Source organism: Oncorhynchus nerka, linkage group LG22 (genome assembly GCF_034236695.1).
Source record: "Oncorhynchus nerka isolate Pitt River linkage group LG22, Oner_Uvic_2.0, whole genome shotgun sequence".
Lineage (NCBI taxonomy): Eukaryota > Metazoa > Chordata > Actinopteri > Salmoniformes > Salmonidae > Oncorhynchus > Oncorhynchus nerka.
The window spans coordinates 95,053,200-95,069,506 of NC_088417.1; the positions used below are offsets into that span (position 1 = coordinate 95,053,200).

At 40.1% G+C, this 16,307-nt stretch overlaps 1 protein-coding gene across 2 annotated transcripts in view; it reads right to left on the reverse strand.

Moving 5' to 3' along the window:
- The window catches only part of lman1 (lectin, mannose-binding, 1), a 28,066-nt gene extending 14,199 nt beyond the window's left edge, over nucleotides 1–13,867 (reverse strand). Inside the window, exons 1-10 of one of the 2 annotated variants that reach the window (XM_029628609.2) lie at nucleotides 13,627–13,867; nucleotides 12,073–12,227; nucleotides 10,718–10,825; nucleotides 10,283–10,344; nucleotides 9,678–9,777; nucleotides 8,939–9,062; nucleotides 8,605–8,663; nucleotides 8,237–8,369; nucleotides 5,379–5,572; nucleotides 4,606–4,676 (exon numbers count right to left, since the gene is read on the reverse strand). In XM_029628609.2, coding sequence (XP_029484469.1) covers nucleotides 4,606–4,676; nucleotides 5,379–5,572; nucleotides 8,237–8,369; nucleotides 8,605–8,663; nucleotides 8,939–9,062; nucleotides 9,678–9,777; nucleotides 10,283–10,344; nucleotides 10,718–10,825; nucleotides 12,073–12,227; nucleotides 13,627–13,861 — 1,241 coding nt within the window. In that variant the 5' untranslated portion in view covers nucleotides 13,862–13,867. Of the gene's footprint in view, nucleotides 1–4,605; nucleotides 4,677–5,378; nucleotides 5,573–8,236; nucleotides 8,370–8,604; nucleotides 8,664–8,926; nucleotides 9,063–9,677; nucleotides 9,778–10,282; nucleotides 10,345–10,717; nucleotides 10,826–12,072; nucleotides 12,228–13,626 lie in introns of both variants that reach the window. The other variant, XM_029628608.2, reaches the window with a different exon arrangement.
- Nucleotides 13,868–16,307: the final 2,440 nt, after the last annotated feature.

Consider the following 16,307-nt stretch of genomic DNA (forward strand, 5'->3'; position numbering starts at 1 on the left):
ACTACTAAAATATAAATAATGCCACGGATTTCTAAGCAAAGCTTGTCTGCTAAATGAACTAGTGTAGCCCACAGCCATATGGCATAGCCAGATCAGGACCTAACATGAGGACAACTCAGCGTATGCTGTTCTGTTCTTCTGAAATATATGAAGAAAATGTCATGTTTCTTTAGACGTCTAAAAAAAATAAAAAAATGTAGATGTTTCTAAGGTTGTGTGTGGAAGCCAGGAGATGTTAAATGTGTTAATGTTAATTAACAGTCAATTGCGGTGAGACCGGCAGTTATTTGCTTGACAATCACCAGCTGACAACATGTTCTATATGACTGACAAAGCCCTGTAACACAACATGTTCTATATGACTGACAAAGCCCTGTAACACAACATGTTCTATATGACTGACAAAGCCCTGTAACACAACATGTTCTATATGACTGACAAAGCCCTGTAACACAACATGTTCTATATGACTGACAAAGCCCTGTAACACAACATGTTCTATATGACTGACAAAGCCCTGTAACACAACATGTTCTATATGACTGACAAAGCCCTGTAACACAACATGTTCTATATGACTGACAAAGCCCTGTAACACAATATGTTCTATATGACTGACAAAGCCCTGTAACACAATATGTTCTGTATGACTGACAAAGCCCTGTAACACAATGTTCTGTATGACTGACAAAGCCCTGTAACACAATATGTTCTATATGACTGACAAATCCCTGTAACACAATATGTTCTATATGACTGACAAATCCCTGTAACACAACATGTTCTATATGACTGACAAATCCCTGGAACACAATATGTTCTATATGACTGACAAAGCCCTGTAACACAATGTTCTGTATGACTGACAAAGCCCTGTAACACAATATGTTCTATATGACTGACAAATCCCTGTAACACAACATGTTCTATATGACTGACAAAGCCCTGTAACACAATATGTTCTATATGACTGACAAATCCCTGTAACACAACATGTTCTATATGACTGACAAATCCCTGAACACAATATGTTCTATATGACTGACAAAGCTCTGTAACACAATAAAATGTGGAAAAGCAAAGAGGTGTGAATACTTTGAAGGGTTTCTATATAGTGTAACCGCATAATTCTACAGTTATGGAAAACTAGTCAAATAATAATAAATGAACACTAGTTAGCCTTAGTGATGACATTCATCAATATTGATATTGATCATGTCAAATTATCATCTTGATAAGACTATTTGGATAGTCTGAGCTCAATTTTGAGTTTCATTGCAAAGGATCTGAATACTTACGTAAAATGTGATTTTTTTTATATTTTTTATAAATGAGCAACATTTTCTAAACCTGTTATAACTAAAGATGGACTATCAGTAACCTTAACCTTAGCAAGCAGTTGCTTATCAACAGACGGTCAATACTATAAACAAACTATCTGTAGAGCATTTACTGATGGAAAATCTGAACTATCCAAAGTAAAGAGTCATCATTATTTTCAAATACCAAGAGACTTGGAATATGGCTCTCACCATTATCGTTGAATATTTTGTTTGTGTGATCTGATCCGTCTGTCTACACCTTCGATATCATAATACTTAACAACAAAATATATGTTACTGTTATTCGTCAAATGGAAAAGAAAAACAATTGATGCAACTGATGTTTTTTGAAAAAAAGAACAGAGATTCTCATCTTTCATCAGGATTAAGTTACACCATCAAACCTTTATTTGAATCGACAGCCTCTAACAAAAGACTAATACAAGAGTCTTAATCTGCGTTATCCTAAGATCGTATGACAAGCCTGGGAGGCCGGCAGACGTATCTAAAGAATAGGGACATTTACATGTACAGAGCATTCGGAAAGTATTCAGACCCCTTTCGACTTTTTCCACATTTTGTTACATGTATATATAATTTGATATACAGAAGAATATACATAACTGTCTTATGATTTATATTACCTGGTTTGATATTGTACATTTAATTTATTGTAAACTTATTCATCTATTTTAGAATTAGCTTTTTTCCCTGCTCATCATTCTACACAAAATCCCCAATAACGACAAAGTGATAACAGGTTTAGAAAATGTTGCTAGTTTATTAAAAATATCACATTTTACGTAAGTATTCAGGCCCTTTGCTATGAAACTAAAAATTGAGCTCAGATGCATCCTGTTTCCATTGATCATCCTTGAGATGTTTCTACAACTTGGAGTCCACCTGTGGTAAATTCAATTGATTGAACATGATTTGGAAAGGCACACACCTGTCTATATAAAAAGGTCCCAGAGTAGACAGTGCTTGTCAGAGCAAAAACCAAGTCATGATGTCAAAGGAATTGTCCGTAGAGCACCGAACCAGGTTTGTGTTGAGGCACAGATCTGAGGAAGGGTACTAAAAACATTTCTGCAGCATTGAAGGTCCTCAATAACATCATTCTTAAATGGAAGAAGTTTGGAACAACCAAGACTCTTCCTAGAGTTGGCCACCTGTCCAAACTGAGCAATCGGGGGAGAAGGGCCTTGGTCAGGGAGGTGACCAAGAACCCGATGGTCACTGATAGAGCTCCAGAGTTCCTCTGTGGAGATGGGAGAACCATCCAGAAGGACAACAATCTCTGCAGTACTCCACCAATCAGGCCTTTATGGTAGCGACCAGACGGAAAGGCACATGACAGCCCACTTGGAGTTTTCCAAAAGGCACCTAAAGGACTCTCAGACCATGAGAAACTAGATTCTCTGGTCTGATGAAACCAAGATTGAACTCTTGGCCTGAATGTCAAGCACATCTTTAGGAAACCTGGTACCATCCCTACGGTGAAGCATGGTGGTGGCAGCATCATGCTGTGGAGATGTTTTTCAGAGGCAGGGACTTTGGAGACTAGTCAGGATCGAGGGAAAGATGAACGGAGCCAAGTACAGAGAAATCATTGATGAAATCCTGATCGCTCTGGAGCAGGTTCTCAGACTGGGGTGAAGGTTCACCTTCCAACAGGACAACGACCCTAGGCACACAGCCAAGACAAGGCAGGAGCGGCTTCAGGACAAGTCTCTGGATGTCCTTGAGTGGCCCAGCCAGAGGCCGGAATTGAACCCGATCGAACATCTCTGGAGAGAAGAATGGGAGAAACTCCACAAATACAGGTGTACAAGCTGGTAGCGTCAAGAAGACCCGAGGCTGTAACCGCTGCCAAAGGTGCTTCAACAAAGTACTGAGTAAAGGGTCTGAATACTTTTGTAAAATGTGATATTTCCCAGGGGGGGTTATTGATTTTATACATTTGCAAAACATTTTTTTTTTTTTTGCTTTGTCATTTTGGGGCATTGCGTGTAGATTGACAAGGGGGGGGAACAAATGAATCAATTTTAGAATAAGGCTTTAATGTGACAAAATAAATGTGAAAAAGGCAAGGTGTTTGAATACTTTCCAAACACACATATTTCTAGTCTATGAACTAGGAATGACAGCAATATATGATTTGGTTTGATTACCTGGCCACTGTTTCCACATGTTAACATTTGTGGCACAAATTTGAATTTTTAATTTTACCTTTATTTAACTAGGCAAGTCAGTTAAGAACAAATTCTTATTTCAATGACGGCCAAGGAACAGTGGGTTAACTGCCTGTTCAGGGGCAGAAAGACAGATTTGTACCTTGTCAGCTCGGGGATTCGAACTTGCAACCTTCCGGTTACTAGTCCAACACTCTAACCACTAGGCTACCCTGCCGCCCCAAATGCAATTTATTATAATTTTTCCTGCTTAATTTCCAAGTGATTTATAAGTAAAAAGTAAGCATTTGGAAACAGTAGCCAGGTAATCAAACCAAAGAATGGAATGCTGTCAAACCATGTCAATTGACTGTTTGAAAGGGTAAGGAAACCAAAATGCAATTGTTAATTTGGGTGAACTATTGCTTTAATCTATTAGAACCTGAAAATATCGACATATTTAGGAAACAATGGTTACGTCAAGTAACGGAAATATATAACGGATAGGCTATATGTTATATCGTCTCAAAGCACTGACAAGCTCCATGTTAGAAAACAGTCATGATGTTATCAGGAAAAAAAATATATATTTTTATGTATTTATTCGTCCTCTAGTCTAGAATGCAGTTTGGTTGCTCTATAAAGTAAAGAAGCGCCCACCAGACTCCCCAGCTCATATCCTCATGCACAAAACACAGCGAAAGTCAGCAAACAAAAGCTGAAGGTAAATATGGATTAGGGGATGAGCTCCTGGGGAGACAAGGTGTCTATCCCACTTGGGGGGGGGGAGGTTTAAGGTATCATAGTCTTGGGGGCTTGTAGTTAAGGTATCATAGTAAATCCTACAGACAAGCCGGGGGGGGGGGGATTTCAGACTGGGAAGCAAGAGACAAACAAAATGTGCAGATTATTGGGTCTAGGCTGAGACACCTGCGGCAGCGGAGTATTGTGTTGTGAGATTAAATATGAGATTTAAAAAGGATTTATTTATGGCCTGGATTGAAAAACAATAGCTTGTTTGTCTGGAATATCAGATCTTACGTATAGTACTGTGTGTGATAAATACAGTTAAGGAATAATAACAAAACAATTGCTGTTACAGTACCCACCTCAACTCGTTCAGGTTCCTCAGTACTTCCTGTTGTGTTGCAACCACTGCACCCATCTCTTGACTCGGAGCCTGAAGAATTCAATAAACATAAAAACATGTCATGATCCTTTTTTTTAGTAAAATTATAAAACTTCAGTATGTGTGTGTGGCTCTATTGATATGAACTATATACTTACTGTATGTGTGTGTGGCTCTATTGATATGAACTATATACTTACTGTATGTGTGTGTGGCTCTATTGATATGAACTATATACTTACAGTATGTGTGTGTGTGGCTCTATTGGTATGAACTATATACTTACAGTATGTGTGTGTGTGGCTCTATTGGTATGAACTATATACTTACTGCATGTGTGTGTGGCTCTATTGATATGAACTATATACTTACTGTATGTGTGTGTGGCTCTATTGATATGAACTATATACTTACTGTATGTGTGTGTGTGGCTCTATTGATATGAACTATAACTATATATATGAACTTACTGTATGTGTGTGTGGCTCTATTGATATGAACTATATACTTACTGTATGTGTGTGTGGCTCTATTGATATGAACTATATACTTACTGTATGTGTGTGTGGCTCTATTGATATGAACTATATACTTACTGTATGTGTGTGTGGCTCTATTGATATGAACTATATACTTACTGTATGTGTGTGTGGCTCTATTGATATGAACTATATACTTACTGTATGTGTGTGTGCGCTCTTTTACAAGTGTGTTTGTATGCATGTGCGCTCGTGGTCTTCCTAGACTTCCTACCTGTCCCACCTGTCCTCCAGACTCCCCTTGGCGCTTGGAGATCTCGTCGGTAGCCACGGATACGTAGCGCCGCTGTTCGTCCAGGATCACGGCCAGCTGATGGTGAAGCTGCTTGATCTCCAGATGGATCCGGTTCTGGCCCTCAAACACTTGGCGGATCTCTCTGTCGTTCACACTCTCATACATGTCCTCAACTACACAGATCAGACAGAAGAACGTCTTATTGGCATCTGTTATTAGCATCTGTTATTAGCATCTGGACATATCCAACCCCCCCCACTTTTCCCGCTAATTTTCTGTAATTCGACAAACTTTTCTATAGGAGGGAGGTAAATGTTTACAGTTTTTAATATGATAACTGATTATCAAAAACAGGTCCTACCCCAGTCGGTAATTCGACCATGATTACTTCGAGTTCAAATAGCTGTCCGCTAGACTAACTTAACAAATCTAAAAACAGCTGACATGAAATGATTGAGTGACTGCTGATGCACGACTAATGTCCAAATCGTACCTTGTGTATTGTATTATTCTAACAGTAAGCTGAAACCTCGACTGATCTCTTACTGTTGAAAGTTATATAGAGGGCAATCGGAAAGTATTCAGACCTGTTGAATTAATCAGGTTTACAGCCTTATTTGAAAATGTATTAAATTGCCCCCCCCCTCCTCCTCATTAATTTACACACAATATCCCTTAATGTAATGCAAAAACAGGTTTGTACAAATGTATAAAAAAATAGAAATATCATATTTGCATAAGTGAATCTAGATGGCCAGGCTCCGATATATATATAATATCTATAGCCTTAGTCTTATATATATGTCTATCTACAAGGGTTTTTATTTTTACTATGTTCTACCTTGTAGAATCATAGTGAAAATAAGCTACAACTATGAAATAACACATGGAATCATGAAGTAACCAAAAAAAAAGAAAGTGTTAAACAAATCCAAATATATTTTACATTTCAGATTATTCAAAGTAACCCTTTGCCTTGATGACAGCTTTGCACACTCTTGGCATTCTCTCAACCAGCTTCACCTGGAATGCTTTTCCAACAGTCTTTACAGAGTTCCAACATATGCTGAGCACTTGTTGGCTGCTTTTTCTTCACTCTGCGGTCCAACTCATCCCAAACCATCTCAATTGGGTTGAGGTTGGGTGATAGTGGAGGCCAGGTAATCTGATGCAGCACTCCACCACTCTCCTTCTTGGTCAAATAGCCCTTATACAGCCTGGAGGTGTCTTGGGTCATTGTCCTGTTGACAAATACAAACAATAGTCCCACTAAGCGCAAACCAGATGGAATTGAGTACCGCTGCAGAATGCTGTGGTTGCCATGCTGGTTAAGTATGCCTTGAATTCTAAATAAAATCACTGACAGTGTCACCAGCACTGTTCTCCTCCATGCTTCACGGTGGGACCCTAGTCTGCGTCTCACAAAGCCACAGCTGTTGGAACCAAAAATCTCACATTTGTACCCATCAGACCGAGGGACCAATTTCCACCGGTCTAATGTCTGCGGCTCCTATTTCTTGGCCCAAGCAAACTTCTTCTTATTGGTGTCCTTTAGTAGTGGTTTCTTTGCAGTAATTTGACCATAGTCCATCTGTAAATAGCCCACCCAATCTACCTACCTCATCCCCATACTGTTTTTATTTACTTTTCTGCTCTTTTGCACACCAGTATCTCTACTTGCACATCATCTGCTCATTTATCACTCCAGTGTTAATCTGGTAAATTGTAATTCTTCGCTACTATGGCCCATTATTGCCTACCTCATGCCTTTTGCATACACTGTATATAGACTTTCTTTTTTTACTGTGTCATTGACTTGTTTATTGTGTTATTGGCTTGTTTATTGTTGACTCCATGTTATTCCATGTGTCACACTGCTTTGCTTTATCTTGGCCAGGTCGCAGTTGTAAATGAGAACTTGTTCTCAACTAGCCTACCTGGTTAAATAAAAGTTTAAATAAAAACAATTTTAAATGAAGGCCTGATTCACTGAGTCTCCTCTGAATAGATGAGGTTGAGATGGGTCTGTTACTTGAACTCTGAAGCATTTATTTTGGCTGCAATTTCTAAGGCTGGTAACTCTAATGAACTTATCCTCTGGAGCAGAGGTAACTCTGGGTCTTCCTTTCCTGTGGCGGTCCTCATGAGAGCCAGTTTCATAACAGAGCTTGATGGTTTTGCGACTGCACTTGAAGAAACGTTCAAAGTTCTTGAAATGTTCCACATTGACTGACCTTCATGTCTTAATGATAGACTGTCGTTTCTCTTTGCTTATTTGAGCTGTTCTTGACTAAATATGGACTTGGTATTTTACCAAATAGGGGTGGTATACAGAATACAGCCCTACCTTGTCAAAACACAACTGATTGGCTCAAACACATTAAGAAGGAAATAAATTCCACAAATTAACAAGGCACACCTGCTAATTGAAATGCATTCCAGGGTACTACCTCAAAGCTGGTTGAGAGAATGCCAAGATTGTGCAAAGCTGTCATCAAGGCAAAGGGTGGCTACTTTGAAGAATCTCAAATAGAAAATATATTTGGATTTGTTAAACCCTTTTTTTTTGCTTACCTCATGATTCCATGTGTTATTTCATAGTTTTGATGTCTTCACTATTCTACATATACATGTATAAAAATAGTTTAAAAAATAAAGGAAAAACCCTTGAATGAGTAGGTGTCAACTTTTGACTGGTACAGTATGTAATTTTTTAATGGGCCCGCAGCCTATTAAAGAAAATGCCCATCCCTGATCTAAAAATTTAAAAAGTATCATAATAACATTTATAGCAAAGACAGGATGAATTCTAGGCAATATTATGTAGTGAAACTAACTGGGTTGTCCCTGAACGTCCGGATGCTCCTTCTGGTAGTCCTCTTTCTTTTTGTCCAGATCCTGCTGAAAGTTCTCAAATTCCTCCTGGTACTTGTCCTTGTCCTGCTTGGGCATCTCCGCTTCAGGTGGGGGCTTCAAATGGGACAAAACAACCCCTGTGAACCAACGCTGAAGAGACTGATGCCCTGTACTCCCCTTACTTACATAATGCTTTCTCATGGAATAAATAGGGCACACAATTCACTCTGATGCTCTTCCATTTAAAATTGTACTGAGTGGTACTGTAAGTGGTTTAACTTGTGTTAAGTGGAAACTGTACCAGTAACAGTTATGACTATGAGAAGTATAACTAAGAAAATCTAGTTACCAGTTCTTGGCCAGGCTCTGATAGTCTGAACGTCAAGAAGGACAGGACATCATGATCGTCTGGAAGGCAAAAGTTACATTCAAACGAAACACATTAAATATGATTAAACAAAATAATTTGTTTCATGATTGACCATTATAACCTAACAATATCCACATTTTACATTTCAAGCAGTTTAATCTAAATAAATTAGGAATAGTAAACATTTCATTTGAAAGACATTACATGTAAAAAGGGTTTTTACATGCTTATGGCAAGTTTAATAATGCATTACAACCACATCATAATGCATTATACCTGCAGGCCTCAATTAAACTGTTACCAAGATAACCACCTGCTAGACCCCCAGTGGCAGCTGAGATGCCGAAGTAGCCCTCCTGTGGAATGACCATGTTGTCCACTTTTGTACAGAACTCATAGTCATCCTTATCTGGTGTGAAACCATTGTTGATCAGCACCTGACAGGACAGACAATGTTATTAGCACATTAACCAAGTGCAATCAATTAAAATGCATTATAATTGTGTAGTGTTTAACCCTTTTCCTCCCCAATTTCTTAATATCCAAATTGGGAGTTACAGTTTTGGCCCATCGCTGTGGCTCACGTACGGACTCGGGAGAGGCATGCGTCCTCCAAAACACAACCATGCCAAGCCGCACTGCTTCTTGACACACTGCTCGCTTAACCCGGAAGCCAGCCGCACAAATGCGTCGGAGGAAACACCATACAACTGGCGACCGTGTCAGCGTGCATGCGCCCGGCCCGCCACAGGAGTCGCTAGAGCGCAATGGGACAAGGACATCCCAGCCGGCCAACCCCTCCCCTAACCCGGACGACGCTGTGCCAATTGTGCGCCGCCTCATGGGTCTCTACAAATCCAAGATCGAACCCGGATCTGTAGTGATGTAGTGCTTTAGACCGCTGCGCCACTCGGGAGGCACGGCATATTTCTGTGTTTGATGCATTCGGGTGTTGATCATTTTAAATCGTGTTCTCAATAAATGGCCAATATAAAAACACCAGTCAAATTTGTCTCTGGTTTTTGATTGGAGGGGATTGATAATTTACTTACTGTTAGTGTTCTTTTATAGTATGTTATTTTGGCTCTGACAGGATAGGGTTTGTTACGAAAGTCTCTTAAGCATGTCCCCAGGGCCTGAGTCGTGCCATCACTGAAAAGAAAACACCATTTAAAAAAAAAGACACATTATATAGTAGTATTAGAAGTAGTAGTACTACTTTATATATCACAAGAAGGGAAATTCATTCATCCTCACAAGCATCGACAATACAAAGTACAAAAGACCTGGATTTATAACAAGTATAAAGGAGACACACACCACAGCAGCAGGAGAAACAAGTACAGAGAATATAGTGCAACATAGATGGCCATACAAACAGAAAATACATGGGTTTGGAGATCTCAGAAATGAAGAAAAACAGTTCCAATTAATGTGTAAACAACACAGAGTAGTGACGACACAGAAAACAGTGGCGTAAACTCCAACACATAGATGGCACAGAAAAGTGATTTCCATCTTTCACTGCCCAGGGAGATTAGGAGAGAGAGGATTATAATCTCCAACCACAAATAAATCATTATATTTTCTAATCTTCTTTTAAGTTGTAAAATGTTCAGTTGGTGATGTCAGTAAGGCGAAGGAAATGTTGACTTACTTTGGGTGATCATAAACAAGTTTGCCATTGTTTCCCACTACCAGCACAGCAGGGTTATTTTTCTAAAACAAAACAGTAAAACAAACAACAATTTGTAATCTACCTAATCTAGGTTTTAAAGGTTATTGTTTCTTTCACTACATCCAATACATGCTATCAGGCCTAGGCTACAACTTGAAAATATGTAGAAAAAATGTATATCAAGATAAGAAAGTGTGTACAGTATTAACCCACATGTCCTATTATTTGCATTGTAGTATTTGAATTTTAAAATATTAATGACATTATGAAAAAAAACAGTTAATTGACATTTTACCTGAATTAATTTGCAATATCCTTTTGACTTTTTTGCTTTACCCATAATTAAATAAATAAATAAATTTATTGTAAATTGATTAAATTAATGTAATAAAACCATAAAATCTGACCACCAACCTTCCCATCGTTGTCGAAGGAATCGAAGAAGATGCCGATACCATTCCAGTTGTCAGCGGCTCCATAGACAGGACCATCCAGGCCTTGTGCAGTAGTGAACCATATCGCCTGTAAGAGGGATGAGGACATGGAGACTGTGAATGTCCAAAAGTACTTATTTTAACTGTCTGAATAACTATAGGTAACAGTAGAGCAGCAGAGGGAAAGAGAGATAAATATAGGGACAGTAGATACAGTCAAATGTACAGTACAGTGAACGCATAATGTAGGACTTGAAGCCACGACCTTGGCGTTACTAGTGCCCCTCTGAGCCACACAGGGACAGGACAGACATGGAGAGATAAGGGGATTAACCTGTAGTCTGAGCCGAAAGGTCAGCACAACCCCACACTCACTACCAGCAGACTATAGCTGCAGGGATATAGGCATAGGTAACTCAATGGACATTAATAGGCATACCTATCACACAAAACATACTGTACTGGCTCTAATATTTCATTTTCACATATTTTTTCAGCACGGCTCCAGCAACTATGGTGGATGTGTGTGTGACCAGGCCAGTACAGCTTGGCTCAGCTCAGTAGGCTGACTAGGGCTTGAGCATAGAGAATGATAGAGGACTCTAGTGCCCAAAATTGAGAAGAAAAAAAATTACCTTGTCCAAAAGAAATTGACATGGTTATCAAAAAGTCATGCCAGGGTAAGCCTACACGAAACACAGCCCTTATTTTAAGTGTTTCTAAAATCACCTATGGGAAAAATGAATGGTGGAAAAACAACTGGAACCATTTCCTTGTTCGACCACTAGGTTTTATGGGTATTATGACTCATACTGTGGTACTCTATTCTGAAGTAGTCAACTGGGTGGGACTTCCTTCCTATGGTTAAGGAAGGTTCACATAATTCTATCCAGGTCATCAGGAGGGATCAGCCAATTAATTATACTTGTGCGCAAACACAGTAGCAGAAGAAGATAACTGACTACTTCAAAATGGAGATGGCCTCAACGGAGCTGCCTGTGGGCTCACAGACGCCATAATGGGACAGATACACAGAAGAATCCTCTATCATTCTCTATGGGCTAGAGTCAGAGTATATGGAAGCCATAGGAAGGAAGGTATTACTTCTCTCTTGGCTAGCTTCACAATAACAAGACGCATACATATGCTGAGGCCAGTGTTTTTAAAGCACACTGCAGTTAGCCCAGGGTTAAGTAATGCTTGTGTGAAAGGAGGGTAGGATAGCCCTGGGCTAAATTTAACCCATGTTTAAGGATAGCCCTGTGCTAAGAAAATGCTGTGTGAAAAGGCCTAGTGTAAAGGAAAATTGACTTAGCAAGGTGGTGTTCCTCTTACCAGGCCGTCCGCTCCCATCCTCCCTCGTCCAGACACACGGAATGTCACCTCTGCTTCCCAGTTGTCAAAGTTGACCGTGGACTTGGTCCAGACCGAGCCCTTCTGACTCCTGAGAGAGGGGGTGATACGGACCTGATCGGCACTGGGGATGGCATCTGGAATAGACACGAGACGTTTGGGGTAAAGTCATACTGTGCAAACCCTTACTGACAGAAGGCTAAGACAGCTCAGTTCCCAGAAGCACTAGAGGTCCGTTCCGTTATGACTGTAACAGACTGCACGGTACAGAAGCTTTGTGTCTGACTGTGAATGTCCAGAAATACTTGTTTAACTGTTTGCATAGCGTAACTAAGTAAAGTAAGTGAGCCTTGCCCGAGCAATAATGGCCCATAGTGCAACTATGTATTGGTCCGGGGTAAACAATTGTCCAGAAGTTATTTTCTTTACAAGCCTTGGGGTTAGTAACATCATTGTGTCTTATGCCTATGTACACATGTACATGTTACTGAGATTTATTATTATTTCAAGGTTCTTTGTGGACAACATTTACATGGATTAATTACATTTGAAACCTTAAGTAAAGACAATAGGTAGGCCCAATATTGTTAGCATTGCAGTCAAGGGTTTGGCAGACACCCAAGGTCCACAATAGTTTGTATATTTTGAGCCTAAATTAAAAATGTCACAGTAGTTCAATCGTGTGTGTGTAAAACATGCCATGTTCTGTACCCTGATAAGAAATGGACAACATGATCAAATTGACTCCTAAATCAGGGTGAGTTGACACCAGTCCGGACCTTTGCACTGCTTCTAAAGATACTGATTTGTTAACCCTTTACATTACACAAAACCATGCTAGCAGGAGGACTGATCAATTCAATAGGAAAGAGATAGAAACCCATACAATGCTCACTAAACCTTTAAAAGGCAACGCGTTTTCTCTGATAATATTATGAAACCCAATGCTGGCTATTGCATGTGTGCAATGCTGCGGTAATGTTTTCCAAGGAGGATTCAAAAAACCTGGAATGATCTGTATGTCCATATTTAGTTTCTATCGGCTGCAACGTTGTTAACAAGAACCCCCTCAACTATTATACCGTGTCGGTTCAAATTAAATGTAAGCTTGGCAACACCAGATGGTATACTTTGGGGTAGGGTGATTTAAGCAGCTGGCAAGCATTAACGTGACAAGGTAGTACTCAATGTAGCTAACGTTAGCTAGCCACTTGGTAACTTTACTGATGTCTGCTTATTGTGTATTTCTCATCTTCTCCTGCTTCTCTCCCCGTCTGATGCTGCTGCTCATTTCACTGCCATGACATGTTGAAACGAGTTTGATATCAGGCCCACTGCCCCTCAGTGGGCTACAGGCAGTAGCCGACTGGCTACAACAAACGTGTCATACATGTTCCCCCACATGCAACATGGCTAAGTTACAATCGCTGGCTAGAATGGCAAGATATCCATCGCAGCGGATTCACCTTAGTATAATGATTTATAACGGTCAGCAATTAGCCTAGCCACCGGCACCAGTCACAAACTGAAACTTACTTCCACTGTGTACCCAAAAGGGAATACTCCCGTCGGCTTGAGACAGGTGCGGTCCCTTGAAACTGTACTTGTATTCAAACCTGCGGTTTGGGGCTTCTGCAGTCGAAGCAGCGGCGGCGATATTATTGGCATTACTGTGTTGGAATATTAAAGTAAATATTAATAAACACGCTTCAGCAGCCAGGCGGTTTACTATGGACACTGCCATCTTTTGGTACCACTGCTGACGTAGCATTGAATCAGAGAGGATGATGGGAATGCCTGTAGGGCCAACACGGCGCTTTCTTATTGGTCGAATCCCTAGACGTTGTAGGCTGAAATTACACGTTGTAGGCTGACACATGCCTGCATTTCTTTCACAACGTAAACAACGACCGCAACCTTTTGTTTTCACAATGTAGCCCAACCAGTCTTACTTTGTTGTATTTTCGTAAATCTTTGCCATATTTAACCAAAATATTTTATCGAGTCCTGTGATGTGGCCACATCTTTCACTTCAAGTGACCTATAGGCTGCGTGACCACATCATACAGACATGATTCATGATTTATAATGATTTGCTATTTGGTGGAGGTATATACCTACTCTGTTGTTATGAAGGATATATACATGTTTCTTTACAATAACAGCCATAACATAATGATCCTGAATATCAACAACAATAAAAAGTAGTGATGATAAGAAGGACGCTGGAGGGGATGGCTGCGATTTTAACGGCTTTTAACCAACTTCTATTTTGTGTGTTTTTTTACATTGTAACTTATTTTGTACATAAGGTTGATTCTAGCATCTCTTGTGACTGAAAATAACTTATAGATATCAGAACATAGATTACTCACCTTGAACTGGACAAAGATTTTTTTTCTTTAATGAGACTGAAGTGAAAGATATAATGCTGCTCCCAGACAAGGCCCAAATCCCCATCACTCGCATGAAGAAACAAAGGAAATACATGGGGCGGAGATCAGGGTGCCTTGTGAGAATTTGTCGGCGAGTGTGTAATCCACCTCCAGCATCCATTCTATTGGCCAACGTGCGATCACTGGAGAATAAACTGGATGAGCTCCATTCGAGACTATCCTACCAACGGGACATTATAAACAGTAATATCTTATGTTTCACTGAGTCGTGGTTGAACTACAACACAGATAATATACAGTTGGCAGGGTTTTCCGTGCATCGGCAGGACAGAACAACTACGTCCGGTAAGACGAGGCGGTGGGGGTGTGTCTCTATTTGTCAATAACAGCTGGTGCATGATATCTAATATTAAGGTAATCTCAAGGTATTGCTCGCCTGAGGTAGAGTACCTCATGATAAGCTTTAGACCAACCCGGACGCTTATAAGAAATCCTGCTATGCCCTCAGACGAACCATCAAACTGGCAAAGCGTCAATACAGGACTAAGATTGAATCCTACTACATTGGCTTTGACCTTCGTAGTATGTGTCATGGCTTGCAAACTATTACGGATTACAAAGGGAAACACAGTCGCGAGCTGCCCAGTGACGCGAGCTTACCAGACGGGCTAAATGCCTTTATGCACTAGCTGTTCCAGACGACTGTGTGATCACGCTCTCCGTAGCCGATGTGAGTAAGACCTTTAAACCTAACCTCAACCAAACATTTTCTGTAGTTACGGATCAGACCTGCACAACAATCAGGAGGAATTTTGGACCATTCCTCTTTACAAAACTGTTTCAGTTCAGCAATGTTCTTGGGATATCTGGTTTGAACTGCTCTCTTGAGGTCATGCCACAGCATCTCAATCGGGTTGAGGTCAGGACACTCTCTAGAAGGTGTATTTTCTTCTCTTGAAGCCATTCTGTTGTTGATTTACTTCTGTGTTTTGCGTCGTTGTCCTGTTGCATCACCCAACTTCTGTTGACCTTCAATTGGTGGACAGATAGCTTCCTGCAAAAATTCTTGATGAACTTGGAAGTTCATTTTTCCATCAATGATAGCAAGCTGTCCAGTCACTGAGGCAGCAAAGCAGCCCCAAACCATGATGCTCCCTCCACCATACTTTACAGTTGGGATGAGGTTTTTGATGTTGGTGTGCTGTGCCTTTTTTTCTCCACACATTTTTGTCCACACATGTGTTCCTTCCAAACAACTCAACTTTAGTTTAATCTGTCCAAAGAATATTTTGCCAGTAGCGCTGTGGAACATCCAGGTGCTCTTTTGCAAACTTCAGAAGTGCAGCAATGTTTTTTGTTTGGATAGCAGTGGCTTCTTCCGTGGTTTCCTCCCATGAACACCATTCTTGTTTAGTGTTTTACGTATCGTAGACTCGTCAACAGAGATGTTAGCATGTTCCAGACATTTCTGTAAGTCTTTAGCTGACACTCTAGGATTCTTCTTAACCTCATTGAGTATTCTACGCTGTGCGCTTGCAGTCATCTTTGCAGGATGGCCAGTCCTAGAGAGAGGAGGAACACTGCTGAACTCTCTCCATTTATAGACTATTTGTTTTACAGTGGACTGATGAACATCAAGGCTTTTAGAGATACTTTTGTAACCTGTTGTATTTGGCGCATGTGACAAATAAAATTTGATTTGATACTTGTGTTTTTACAGCTGTGAGTCTTTCTGGGTAAGTCTCTAAGAGCTTTCCACGCCTGGATTGTACATCATTTGCCAATTATTATTTTCAGATTTCTTCAAGCTCTGTCAAATTG